Source organism: Aythya fuligula, chromosome 28, assembly GCF_009819795.1.
Source record: "Aythya fuligula isolate bAytFul2 chromosome 28, bAytFul2.pri, whole genome shotgun sequence".
Classification (NCBI taxonomy): domain Eukaryota; kingdom Metazoa; phylum Chordata; class Aves; order Anseriformes; family Anatidae; genus Aythya; species Aythya fuligula.
Genome location: NC_045586.1, coordinates 171,336 through 184,452, shown reverse-complemented (window position 1 = coordinate 184,452; position 13,117 = coordinate 171,336). Strand labels below are relative to the sequence as shown.

At 43.5% G+C, this 13,117-nt stretch overlaps 2 protein-coding genes across 5 annotated transcripts in view; one reads left to right on the top strand and one right to left on the bottom strand.

Moving 5' to 3' along the window:
- The first annotated feature begins 71 nt into the window (after positions 1-71).
- Positions 72-4,735, top strand: MSTO1 (misato mitochondrial distribution and morphology regulator 1). 3 transcript variants are annotated; one of them, XM_032204248.1, is made up of 14 exons: positions 72-153; positions 238-346; positions 424-478; positions 547-622; positions 1,112-1,160; positions 1,488-1,626; positions 1,757-1,874; positions 1,969-2,103; positions 2,211-2,363; positions 3,116-3,247; positions 3,444-3,628; positions 3,861-3,959; positions 4,041-4,159; positions 4,418-4,735. In XM_032204248.1, exons 1-14 carry the CDS (start codon positions 76-78, stop codon positions 4,654-4,656), a joined length of 1,686 nt encoding a protein of 561 aa, XP_032060139.1. In that variant the 5' UTR covers positions 72-75; the 3' UTR covers positions 4,657-4,735. The 3 variants fall into 3 exon arrangements, with proteins under 3 accessions (XP_032060139.1, XP_032060138.1, XP_032060140.1); XM_032204247.1 differs by having other exon boundaries at positions 3,858-3,959; XM_032204249.1 differs by lacking the exon at positions 4,418-4,735 and having other exon boundaries at positions 3,858-3,963; positions 4,041-4,128.
- LOC116499495 (GON-4-like protein) overlaps positions 4,647-13,117 on the bottom strand; it is a 29,872-nt gene continuing 21,401 nt past the window's right edge. Inside the window, exons 22-31 of one of the 2 annotated variants that reach the window (XM_032204245.1) lie at positions 12,625-12,806; positions 11,907-12,104; positions 11,189-11,332; positions 10,566-10,709; positions 10,148-10,267; positions 9,751-9,864; positions 9,055-9,262; positions 7,673-8,465; positions 7,055-7,157; positions 4,647-5,487 (exon numbers count right to left, since the gene is read on the bottom strand). In XM_032204245.1, coding sequence (XP_032060136.1) covers positions 5,338-5,487; positions 7,055-7,157; positions 7,673-8,465; positions 9,055-9,262; positions 9,751-9,864; positions 10,148-10,267; positions 10,566-10,709; positions 11,189-11,332; positions 11,907-12,104; positions 12,625-12,806 — 2,156 coding nt within the window. In that variant the 3' untranslated portion in view covers positions 4,647-5,337. The remainder of the gene's footprint in view (positions 5,488-7,054; positions 7,158-7,672; positions 8,466-9,054; positions 9,263-9,750; positions 9,865-10,147; positions 10,268-10,565; positions 10,710-11,188; positions 11,333-11,906; positions 12,105-12,624; positions 12,807-13,117) is intronic. The other variant, XM_032204246.1, reaches the window with a different exon arrangement.

Below are 13,117 nucleotides of genomic sequence, written 5' to 3'. Positions count from 1 at the left end.
GCGGCCGGTGTCGGTGTCGGTGTCGGGGGGGGGCCGCTCCGTGACGCGCCTCCGCTTCCGCAGCCCGGCGAGGCGATGGCGGCGGGGGAGGCGGTGACGCTGCAGCTGGGGCCCTACGCGGGCTGCGTGGGCTCCCACTGGTGGGGGCTGCAGGTGGGCGGCGGGAGGAGGCCGGGGGACACCGGGGGGGCCCGGGCGGGAGCCCGGCGCTCGCTCACTCGCTCGCCCCCCCCGCAGGCCGCGGCGCCCCCGGGCCCCGCCGAGCTCGGCGCCGGGACCCTGCTGCGGGCCTCGGGCGGGCGTGAGGAGAGCCGCACGCCGCGCCTCATCGCGCTGGAGCTGAAAGGTAGCGCCGGGAGGGACGGAGGAGGGAGGCCGGGGCGCGGCGGGGCCACCCCGCTCCCCGCTGCTCCCCTCTTGCAGGCGGCGTGGGCTCGCTGGGGCGCGGCGCCGTCTGCCCGGAGGCTCCGGCGGCCTGGTGAGTAGCGGCGGGGGGGAGGCCGCCGAGGGGCTGCCGGCAGCCGCCGCCGCTTTGCGTTGTTGCAGGCGCGGGGACGTGGCGAGCTACGTGGAGCAGCCGCCGGCCGGAGGCGCCTCGCCGCGGGACCGCGGGCAGCGGATGGTGAGGGAGGGAGGGAGAAGCGGGGCCGGAGGTGGGGGCTGCGCCGGGGGCCTCGCCTCGGTTTCCCCGGGCGCAGCGCGGCGCCTGCGGGCCCCGTCCGAGCGGCTGGGGGGCGCGCGGAGATCCCCGCGATCTCGCGGGGCTCCCCCGCTCGCTGGGTACCCGTGTCGGGCTCCGTCACCCGCCCGGCCGGGCCGTGCTTCCCGGTACACCGGCAGAGCCTCGGCACGACGCGGAGGTTCTGCTGGACGCCGCTGGCAGGAGCCTGCCGCTCGCCGCACCTCCGGGTATCGCTGGATGGACGTGGATGGGATGCTCCGGAGCCGCCTCCTTGTGGCTGAGCAGCCCCAGCTCTCAGCTTCTCCTCCCCACGGAGGGGCTACAGCCCTGTCCGCGGGCTGGTGTCCGCACGTCGGGCTCTCTCCAGTATGTCCACGAAAAGAAGAGGCAAAGCATCGCGTAATTGCCTTCCCTGGGCTTTTTCTTTAGGGAGATGCTTCTTCTGATGGAAAGAGCAGCTCCGGCACTTCTCTTCAAGGTGTGCACGTGCTTTTTGTGTGTTATATTTTTGTGCTACCTGATATGTACAATCCTGATGGTTTTGGTTTCCTTGCTGAAGATCAAAGAATTGTGGAAAGGTAGAGCAGCCCCCGTGACTGCAGACTGATGGTAGACGGTTTGTGAACTAATGCAAGGGCACAAGAGGAAAAGTTACATGATAGCATTTCTTTGTTTACAGAAGTAAACAGGTTGAGCAACTGTACCATACAATTTCAGGGGAAGCTTTTTTCCCCATTTGCCTTTCCTATCAGGGGCATATTCAGAGTGGAAAAGATGTTGGCTCTTCATACTGCTCTCTTTCCAGATGCAACTTCTGCCCCTGCACAGCTCGATGTTTCCTGGGATGTTTGCTCAGGCAGCAGCATGCAGGTCTGGTCCGATTACCTCAATGTGCAGCTGCATCCCCGGAGCATCTACGTCATCCAGCAGTACAATCACAACGGGTATGTCTTAGCAGAAGGCTAAAAAGCAACAGCCATTTAGTTCAGAATTTGTTATCCAGAACAGGATCTTAATTTTGGCTTCAGGTGAATATTAAGACAGAGTAGAATAAGAGCTTTTTCTATTTTTTAGGGAGTCTGGTCGTCTAGAAGCCTTTGGACAAGGTGAAAGGCTCCTGCAAGAACAAGGCTGCGTAGAGGAGCTGGAAGATCGGTTGCACTTCTATGTCGAAGAGTGTGATTATCTGCAGGTTTGATAGCTCAGTCCACCCAACCCCACCCCTTTCTTTTTAAACAAATTTAAGATTAAACAGAAACTTATGTCATGTCTCTTGTTTTACACAGGGATTTCAAGTCCTCTGTGACCTACACAGTGGGTTCTCTGGAGTTGGTGCCAAGGTGACAGAATTGCTCTATGATGAGTATTCAGGAAAAGGAATCCTGACCTGGGGCTTGACTCCAGTCATGCATAACATGGGGGTAAGTAACTGGAAAAAAAAAAAACACAAACAAATTAAAAACAAGTAAAGCTATCATGCATCTCATTTGCATCTTTAAGAATACATTTGTTGGATTTTTCTCCCCAGGATTCTCAGAAGAATTTTTACAGGCTGATGAACACAGTCCTAGGAATTGTACACCTCTCCACTCACAGCTCGCTGTTTTGCCCAATGTCGCTCAATGGGAGTCTAGGACTCAAGCCACAACCTCCCATTACATTTCCGTACATTAACTATGATGTATGTACTGTGTAGCAGTTTACCTAAAAAAAATGCTTTCTTTAGTAGCTTACAGCATTACGACTTGACGCTCAAAATATTTTCTGCAGCTACATATTTTAGTTGTGTATTTTATAATGGTGCTTGCCTAAGCAAAAAAGATTTTTTTCCTGTCAGTAGACCCAACTGCTGACTTACTATTCTTTTTTTTTTTTTAACTTTTAAAAAGATTAACGAGTTTCTCTTTTTTGGATGCTTTTAGTTAGTATACCATTTTTAGTTGCTGCACTGAAAAAAATACTTTACTCACCACTCTTAGATCCTGTTCCATGTTATTATTTGCATTATTACTGTTAACTTTTAATTGTCAGTCTGTTGCAGCTGAAACTAGATTTCTGAAGTATATTAAATACATGCTAAGTCAATAGTCTGCTTGAGGTATGAACAATACTTCATTCCGTTACAGTTTAATCAACTGAACAGAACATGCTTTTAACAGTGTAGGTATTCTAGAGGTGCAGGGTATGCACCTCAAGCCCTGTCCAGGAACTAAAAATCTGCTGACAAGAAAACAAGTAACAGATCAGTTGTTAGCCAACAGCTGACGCTTACCCAAAATCTTAAATAATGGTTTAGTATATTGTTGTTGTTTTTTTTTTTTTTTTTTTAATGTATATAGGCTGTTGTTTAAATTAATTGCTTTTTGTATGTATTTTTAAGGAACAGAAGAGTTTAAACTTGTCCTGTAACAGTTCCATTTGTATCTTCCATAGGCGTCACTTAACTACCACAGCAGTGCAATTTTGGCAGCAGCACTTGATACCCTTACTGTTCCTTACCGACTCTGTTCCTCTCGGGGCTCTATGATGCACCTTGCTGAAACACTTAATTTCTCTGGGAGAAAGGTAAGGGCTTAGAGAACAGCACCCTTTAACTCTTTCAGCTCTACCTGAACTACTGCTGTAAACAAGAGCTGGTGTTATTCTACTTCATGTACATGCAGCAATGTAAGCACCTTCTTTATAGGACAGAGGCCTGTGTCAGAAGCATGGGGAGCGTATTACAGACCATGAGTTGTCACCCCCCCTCTCTAACTCACAGGTTGCAGCTGCGTGGGCTTCTGTTCCCTTTCCTGTTGTGTATGGCCACTCGCTTCCAGATGTTTTACATGCATATCAGCAGGACCTGCCCTGGAAGCTGCTGTCTTCATGTAGGGAGCAAAGTGTCAGCTGCTGTTTTGCTCAGTCTGTTGTGCTAAGAGGAATTAGCAAAGAAGGTCATACCAGGTAATCAAAGTTTGCACTACACTTTTCCTTTAGAACTCTGGCAACTTCTGACTGAAGTTCGTATAAAATTACTGCCTTTCCATTAGGAGTGTCAGTTGAATTAAGACAGGCTAGTGATACTATGCTGCTAGTTTAACAGCGAAACAACTAAAGAGCACTTAAGTCACCACCATCTTCATTCAAGTCCCCCCCTCCACCTGAAAAAAACATGATTTTTTTTTCTTTGTAGCAGCTGTCCAGGAAAGCAGCCTACTTCTCCACTCCATGCTTTTGAGACAGCTGAGCAAATTCTGCAGCAGTATTCACACACTGTGTTTCCTGGGGCATTCAGGTTGGTAAGTCTCATTAGGGAATACCAACTAGAAAGGGAAGACAGAGTTTTGTGTAACTTTATTCAGTTTCTTCTTTACAGCACATTCCACGTTCTTGAGCAGCCATGTATGACCCGTCCTCCCTATCCCCGTTTTTTTTCTCCTCTGCTGACCAGACAAGGCTTCCTCCTGGACAAACCTTCCAGTTATTCTGCAGCAGGTAATGTGTAGTTAAAGTTGCTTTGTAACAGGAAAAAGGGGCAGTAGGGTCTAACAGAGCTAAAGTGGTTATTTATTTATTTTTTTTTTCCTTAAAAAGCACTTCTGAGCTAGCAGGGCAAAAACTGAGTCAGAAGCACATTTTTTACTATGCTTACTTCAAGTAATGATCCTCTTGATAAGCAGTTACTTTAAGTAGAATAGACTAGGGAAATACATTTTGATGGCTGTATATAAACAAAGATATTTTTCCCTGCAGCTGTTGAAAGTATCCCCGTATTAACATCCCTGCAGTCTTCATCTGTTCTGCACACACTCCTCTACAGTTTATACAAAGATGTACAGAAGCTGAATATTCGACGATGGGCCAGCTTTTTCTCTGCAGGAGTAGAACAGGCTGACTTCCACGAGGCTGTAGAGGCACTAAGAACTCTATCACAATGCTATGAGACAGGTTTTGGAGACGATAAATCTGAAGATGAAACAGATTCAGACTGACTCATCTTTATTACCGGAGATAGGGGAAGGAAGAATATTCTTCAAGATTGCTTTCAAAATAAAGGAAATGGTGCTTGAAGATGGCCCCTCTGCTCCTTCCTTTTAATTTCACCCTATTACAAAGGCTGGCAGAAGTTGTCCCCCTACTTGAAGTTGTCTTGTAAAGGAGGAAAGCTGCTTCTTCTGGTGGTGGTTGGTTCTTCTAAACTCTGCAAACTCATGTGCTTTGCATGTTAGATTAAGACCACACAATAAATACAATTTGAATTCTGTAACTTTCCCATGTACAATCAACACAAGGGAAAAAAATTACAAAAAAATCATGTGTTCCACATGAAAACAAACATCTTATGATACAGTATTTACACATTCTCTGCAAAGGTCTGATGGCTGAAGTCTTTGTGACAGGCAGAGGTCAGTGTCCACAAACATCAGTCCTGTCATTTTGTTTCTGAAGTACCCTGTATAGATTCTATATCTGAAGGATGTTAACACTTTATTTGTTCCTTTAGTTTGATACAGGTGGAGAAGTGCTGCTTGTCAGAAGTTACCAAGAAAGTGAACCAAAAAAGGTGCCAGATTAAGTACCTGCAAAAGCATTTTTTCCTTTATCCATAGCACCTGTCTAGCAGCAAACTGGCAAACAGCTCTCAGTCAGCAGCTTATCAAACCAGGAAACCCTTAGTCATCAGGTTCTTCTTCAGAAAGCAGCAGATCTTTATCTGACAATTGGTCTGCATTACTAGTACTAGTTGCATCCTCCTCATCTTCAGAACTCCCGTCACAGGATGTATGAAACAGCTTCATCAGTTCTCTGAACCTGTGGGATACCTGAAAACCAAGGGAAATTCAAGATGACTAGTGGCCTGAACGGTGATGTGAAATAGAAGTTTCATATTAGGAAGTTCAGGGTTATGTTCTACACAAGATTCAACATAAAGGGAGAGAGAAATGGAAGTGCATAGGGTTGTTTTCTTTGGAAGACAGGTTCCCTGTATTTAAATAGAGGGCTGACAACCCAAGTATCATAATTGAAATACTTCTGGTACCAAATACAAGGCTAGAATACAATGGTAATGTAAAAAGGACTAAGACAGGTGTTTTTTTGGCTCCACTGCAAAATACCAGTTTGTTAGCCTTTTGGAAAAAGTCAGAATTTTCCAAACAAAATCTTCATGAATAGGGAAAGCTGGCAGGCACAGACAAGCACTTAACTCCAGACAGCAAAGCCTAAATACTTGGGGGAAAAAAGATGTAGCTAAACATCAGTTAATAAACAAGCAAACAATTGCAGTTAACTAAGACACAGCAATAAGGAACAAGTTTCAGGCGGATGAAGTAATAATCACCCTTCAAACTGGGTTAACTAAAATGGCTGTGAAGGAAGACAGCAGTATTACAGACCTTTCAGACAAACAAAATTATTGTCAACAGTACAAATGATTTTGGAATAATATAACACCACCACTTTCCACATGCTGTAGAAAGCCACATAACATTTGATCAAAATGCACTAGAAATGCAGGTATAATTGCATACTTCTTGGGGAAAAAAAAAAACAACAGAAAATACAACCCATATTTGATCTATAGTAGATTCTTAAATGTACATGGTGTTGGCTACCTGACAGAAAAGTTTGTAAGAGTCAGGAAAAAAAAAAAAAAAAAAAAGAACAGATAGCATACAGCAAACAGACACAAATCCTTGGCTAGATTAAAAAAAAAAAAAAAAAAAGGCAAAATTCAGGAATGGAAGCATTAGATATGACGAGTGATTGACCTATCTCCTGTGAGTAAAGTGGCTTAATGTGAAATCTCCAACTTAAATCCCTAAAAATGACACACTACTGAAAATAACAGCAGCACGATGGGGACAAACTACTTCATTCCCATACTTCTGCTGTTCTCACTGAGCACAGAGTAGGGCCTACTACCAGACAAGACATCAGACCTGTTGTTTAAACTGACTGAGCAGTTCTTCATAAGGAAGCTGATCAATTAATAAAAACAAAACAAAAAAACTCTGTAAAGAGACTTGACTATCTTAACAGGCAATAGCTTCTTTCTCTTCGGTAGTCAGGTAAATTGAAAATTCAAAAAAAATGAAGTCTATGATGGTGCCAATCATTTAACAGGGTTATACTGTGTCACTGCATAGTCATTTCCTCTAAAACTTTGATCTTCATTAGCAGTCTCTTCAGCAAATAGTCATATAATTTGTCTGAAAAAAAGCCCATGACTGTGCAGTCAGGATTATTTTTCTCTGATGCATCAAATTTCAAATTGAAAATTAGGTCTGAGAGGCTATTACAATAGCCAACCCTTACATCTCCTTCCTTTCCACCCGCTTTTCCCTACTCACTCTAGCAAATGCAAGCATTTTCACACCAACCCCTTACCTCACTAGCGGTCTTGTTGCCCAATTTCTGTGAGATGGCATGGAAGGTTTCCAGATGGGCTCCTTTCTCCTGACAGGTGGTAAGGATGACTCTGTCAGCCTCCCTGCAAGGCAGTACAATGGTTATGAAAGCAGCCAAAAATGAGCATTAACACACTTCAACCACTACAAACCTGAGAGGTTTGTTCCGAAGTACAGATCTAAAGATCAAACTTAAAAACTTAATAATGGAACAAGTCCAGCAGCCCTGTTCATTTACTACTACTACCACCACTCACAAGACACATCTCTAAGCAGAGTCATGTTTAGCCTGTTTGTATTTTTCTCATAAGCTTTTTGTGGGAAAAACATTTCTTTCCTAGCGTAGAGTATTAAAATAATTACACTGCCACAAGCAGGCTATACTTCTGATCAGACCAAGATTGCAGTTATGATGGACTGTGGTTAGAGGAAACAAGGCAAGAATATTCAAAGAAGGGAAGCTGCAGAAGACATTAGAAAATGGGAGAAAAAGATGAAAATAAAGAACTCTATAAATATTAAAACCAAACTTTGAATGCCAAACAAAGCCAAATACTGAATGCACTGAAGTTGTAAGGTGCAGTTAAGGCAGATATACCTGGTCCAGAGGACAACCTTCTCCCCGGTGGAGCTGACTTTGCTGTTCTTGGCACACACAGTTGCTTCTGTGACTCGTTGCTGTTGCTGCTCCTCTTCCTTCTGCCCCAGGGAGGCAGTAACCACTCTATACTCTAGCTCCTCAGAATGCTGATGCACCTGGAAGCAGTTGTTTGCATTTGACTTTAATCTGTTCTCAGGAAAACTTCCAATGCAGCTCGTATCATCTGCTTCCAAAACACAATTATTGGGGGACTGTGAGCAGCAGCTCTTACCCAGTGCTGGCTTTCTATCTGGTGTTATCCAGCCTTGCTTTGCTTCAGATTTTCCTTCCAGAAGCAAAGGTGGTCCTTCAAATTCTCTCGCGCTTAACTTTGAAGAGTGACCAAAGATGGCATACTTGTCTGCTGATTCAGAGTGAAGCCCTTCAGTCTGATACAAACTGTTTCCAGAAAAGGAACTAGGTCCTGTTAAACCTTTCATTGGAGCAGAATGAGAAGACAACAGCACATCTCTGCTCAACCCAAGGGAAGTATTTGCATTTCCTTGATGTTGTTGGTTTAGTCCGTCACTAACACTTCTTTCAGTGCAAGGGCTGCCTTTGGTTTCTTGAGGTAGGTTTTGAGTAGCTTTTTGTAGGTGTGTGCATCCAGGCCCAGTGATAAAAGAATGACTGTCTTTTGTGGTATTCACAACAGCACTGACACCTGCTTCTTGAACCTGATTATCAGGCAACGCTGCTTTTTCTGAAGATACATGTCTGCCACAGACAATTCCTCCTTCCAGGGGAGATCCTGGTAAGAAACCCATACAAGTTCAGACTAGCTGTTAGTAAGAAAAAAACTTCCAGAAGTTTAATTTACTTAAATAGATTTTTGGATTCTAGAGGATAATGCTGTAAATGAGAACACAGTTTGGGAGCAGCTTTGTAGTTCTAGCTGCAGTTTACACATCCTGTACTTCAAAGAACGCACTCTGCAATCAATTTTGTGCAGGCTTACTACAACCAGGTAAGGGGAAATGATGACCACATGAAAGAGCTTAAGTATGCAGCCCAGAACAAAATTATCTTATTTGGAGTTGTGCTAACGTGAAAACTAGCAAAAAAAAAAAAAAAAAAGTATCATGGACAGGTAGTACTGGGGATAAGATTAATATGCTGGCAACAGAAGCTTAAATGTATCAGTAATTATAAAAACTGGAGAGTATTTCTCTAGTCAGGAAAGCTTTTTTCAATGCTCTGGATATATGCGTGTTTAAAGCATCTAGAGTGGATGAAGACAAGGGAAAAAATGAAAGAAATATTAGAAGTTATTATCTCAATGTGGGAACCAGTTTGGACAAAAATGATAGTAGCTGTCCACGCATGAGACATTCACATACCTGATGTGAGAGAGTCCACTTTCCTAGATATGGTTTTTGTTCTACGCTGGACATCCTCTCCCTCATCTCTGCTTTCCAAGCTTTCTTCCGCAAGTTCCTTAGACATTCCAGAATCCTTTCCTTCAGGCTGAGGACTCGATTCTTGTTGAACAAGGGAAGCAGTCAGTTCTTGAGAATCTTTATTTTTATAAAACTTGTTCTCACACACCTGCAAACCAATATATAGGCATGTAATTATAGACAGAGTGTATTGATCCAAACCTAACACCTCAGCCTTTCTTCCAAAGCATTACTTGACTCTAATTAAGCCTTCAATTTGGCAATATGTTTGCATTTAGGAAGCTGAATCTTTATTATTAGGAATAGGTAGAGTTCTCTCCATATAGTGGCCACACAAGAATCTTCCACCAAAAAAAAAAAAAAAATCTTATTTTTAACTCAAAGGAACGTCAAAATCGACACTATTTAGCATAGCAAGGAAGGGCAACAGAAAGCATGAAGGAGATAAGACGACAGAAGGCCGGGTAGGGCAGTCAAGGCTCCAAAGAAGACAACACTGTTGGTTATCTTTTATTTTCTTCCCCAACACATTACAGAGACAGGAGGTCCCAGGCTTAACAGATCATCACCAAAAAAACAGTGGGACTCTTGACAGAACTGTACTTACCACTCCAATGACTTGGCCTATCAACTAACCTTACTACTGCAATGGCTGCAGGTCCTCCTTTTGCTTTTCTTTAGCTTAAGGTCAATAGTCCCTTCATGGCAGGAACATGAACATTCCTTCATCCCATCTACCCACTCGACCTCCTGGAAACAGACAGACTCCAGCTGATAAATGTGCACAAAGATGACAGTCAGGGCAAGGTTAACCCCAAAGGGAGTCAGGAAGGGCTGGAGCAACACCCTGTATATACCCTGAGAGAACTAAAACAATTATACTGCTAGCAAGCAAAGCACAATGGAAACATTTCATTCCCTTTCTTAAAATCTTTACAGGCTGTTGTAATATCTCTATACAGACATTTATCCTCACAGACTTGTGTTTGCTTAGAGTCCAAATATGTGGACTAGTGAGATATCCCAGGCCCACCTTGTCATTGTTCTGGCCTCCGATATCTTTACGTTTCTTATTTTTTGAGGCTGTGTGCATCTTGGGTGGTTCATCCTCTTCTTCTACATCTGGCAAAGACACCTCTTCAAACCCATCAAACTAAAAAAACAAAACAAAAATTGCTTATCGTGATAGCTCCTCACAAGAACAAATTTCATTTTCCCCATGAATTTCTGAGTATTGAGCTCAGTTCCAGTGCACCACCAGTTCAACTATGTTAGAAGAGTCAAAAATGCTGTAAAGACATTTGAGAAGTTTGTTCCAGTCCACCAACAGCTATCCCACCCTGCTATTTCAGTCACTCTGGAGATGCAGCCACAATTTGAGTCCTTCAAGTTGAAACATTTCTATTATCTCTGCTTTTATCTTTTCTGGTCTTGCAAAAAGATTCCTCCACCTCATATTCCTTCTCTTCTGTCCAGTTGATTTCCTCAAAATCTCCCATGCGGTTGGCCGAGGGACGTAAGTGATCAAAGAAAACTGAGAACTCATCCTGCAAGTGGTCATGTCCTTTCAACAGTTGCCACACTTGGGTCTTCAGCTGAAAGGAAGAAATCCAGAGAAAACAGGCATTTCATTCCATATCATCACATTCTTAGAAGGATTTCTTAGGGCAAGCAGAACATCAAGGCTTATTATAACTCCAACATGGAATTTTATACTTGCATTGTTACTACCTCATGAATATTTTGAGACCATTCTATATTCAGCTATCAAATTAGCAAAAAAAAATCCCTCCAAAATTCTAGGCAGACTCTGCAGAAGGCACTAAGCTAAAATGTCACTGGCAAGGTGAAAAAAATAAGGTGAAGATAGGAGAGAGGAGACTCAGGCAGGCCAGTTAATCGTAAAGCCTGATGAGGAGGGCAGCTTTGATTCTCTACCACACCCCATGGAGGGAGATCAGACTTGGTAAATGCTCATGGTCCCAAAGAGCAGTACATGGGAACAGTGAAGCAAGCTAGCATATTGTGTTCTGAGGACTTATGAGAGAAAGGAGGTACCTGGAACCCCCATTACCTCTGCAATCTCCTGCGGAAGGCAGTCCACACAACTCTGCAGAACTTTGATGATCTTTTGATGGTGGGCAGGATTTTCAGCAAAACAAATCTCCAGTTGCCTGAGGAACTTCCGGCTTTTTTCAAATGCTTGCTGCTCTTCAAACTGATAAAAAAAAAAAAAAAAAAAAAAAAAGATTCACTCCTCACATCTAAAAATGTATTTCCAAGTATCTCTAGTTGGCTTAAATGAACTATTACAATACCTCTCCTCTTTTGCTATTTGTTTTCCATTTGTACGGATACACACTGCAAAACTGGGAAGAGGTTGAAGATGAGAAATAAACAGCACTTTGTATATCAATACTTCCATAAGCTGTAAAATTTTACTTCAACCCCATGCACAAAAGACAAGAAAATTCAGAAGGAATGTAATGGGCGAAAGCCTGTATCTTAAGAAGTGGAAGGCAGATTTCTGAGACAGGGAACCATTCCACTTACTGCATGTTGCCTCTCTGCAGTCAGGTTCTGGGATGCAACTTGGAAAGGCTGATTCCGCACAGTCGTATTTGAGTTTTATAACAGACACTAGACTTTTCAATTCCAACTAATAAAACAGAAGGTAAGCAACTGATTTACCCTGTTTTTCCTTGCCCTAGGAAGATTTCCTCATTCTTTCATTCCCACAAGCATTGTCATTGTCTGCTTAAATTCTGGTCTGCTTCTTTCATTCTACTTACCAGTCCACACTCCAAAGCTTGTTCTGGTAAAAGGAAAGCAGCAAAATCTGTGAGCAACTGTGGCCAGTCATGCAACAGTTTCTGTAAAGTGAAATAGAGATCCACAGCTGTTCGCTTGTCCATGCTAATCTCAAACTCGTAGATAACACGAAGGAAGTCTTCATACTTCCCAGGAACATGCTGCAATGCTTCACGCACCTGCAAAGAACAAGACCTTTATAGGACTGCCTAACATTCAGGAAGAAAATAAATTAATCTGGTAATCTCTGATCACTTGTCACCCAGCATTCATATAATGCTTCCAGTTCTGCTGGGCCAAGAAAATCTCTTCCTTAAAGATAAATGCAGATTGCTCATAAGACAGAAAAGAACCAAATTCAAGACCCAAGAAATTCTGAAATTAAAACTGACCCAGTGTTGTGGGCTGGCCCCAGGCAGCAGCTAAAGACCCCCACAGCCTCTCGCTCACTCCCTGCCTCCCCAAAACAGGACAGGGGAGAGGATAAAAGAGCAAAAGCAAGAAATCTTACAGATCAAGATAAAGACAATTCAGTAAGTGAAGTAACACCAAATGGGGTGCCAAGAAGAAAGGTAACTCCATTCTAGTCACAACTGGCACCCACAGTTAGAAATGACAGTTATGTGGCTCAGGTGGGAACTGTGAGGATTCACAGTGCATGATGTTCCTGTTTCTGGGTTACTTATTGGTCTGGCTTACTCTGGTTAGATAGGCTTGTGCAAATGCCAGATCTTTCTGTTCCCGCAGGGGATCTCTCTCCAGGATGTCTTCATCATACAAGAGGAGCAGCTTTGACGTGTCTTTGCTGGCACGAGTCCGTCCCCTCTTATTTCTGGCTCTGTGGGAACTCCTGCTTTTCCCAGGGGCTTTCACATTCTCTCCTGTAAAGAAGCACAAAGCAAGTTGTACATGCACTTATACATTCTCTGGGCTGGCAGATGACTACTCCTCTAGACCAACATTACGATACAGAAGTAGGTTTTCAGACTTAGCAATGAGTTAACTGTTTACATCCTCTTGTATGTGCATGAGCAAAATACCTCTTATTAGTCAGGCTGGCTAACATTTAAAATTGGCTGCTTACAGCAACTGATGAGAAAAGTCTCTGGATACATCAAGAAACCCATCTTTGACCCTAGCTGCTACTCAGCTAGCAGTCTGCTAAAAAAAACAGTAGGTAAATCTACTGAAT

What these genes read in the sequence shown, in the direction of transcription:
- MSTO1 (XM_032204247.1), top strand. Translation starts at nt 76, where the DNA reads ATGGCGGCGGGGGAGGCGGTGACGCTGCAGCTGGGGCCCTACGCGGGC. An exon ending in AGCAAAGAAGGTCATACCAG is followed by an intron (nt 3,629 to 3,857) that starts GTAATCAAAGTT and finishes TTTTCTTTGTAG; the next exon opens with CAGCTGTCCAGGAAAGCAGC. An exon ending in GTGTTTCCTGGGGCATTCAG is followed by an intron (nt 3,960 to 4,040) that starts GTTGGTAAGTCT and finishes TCTTCTTTACAG; the next exon opens with CACATTCCACGTTCTTGAGC.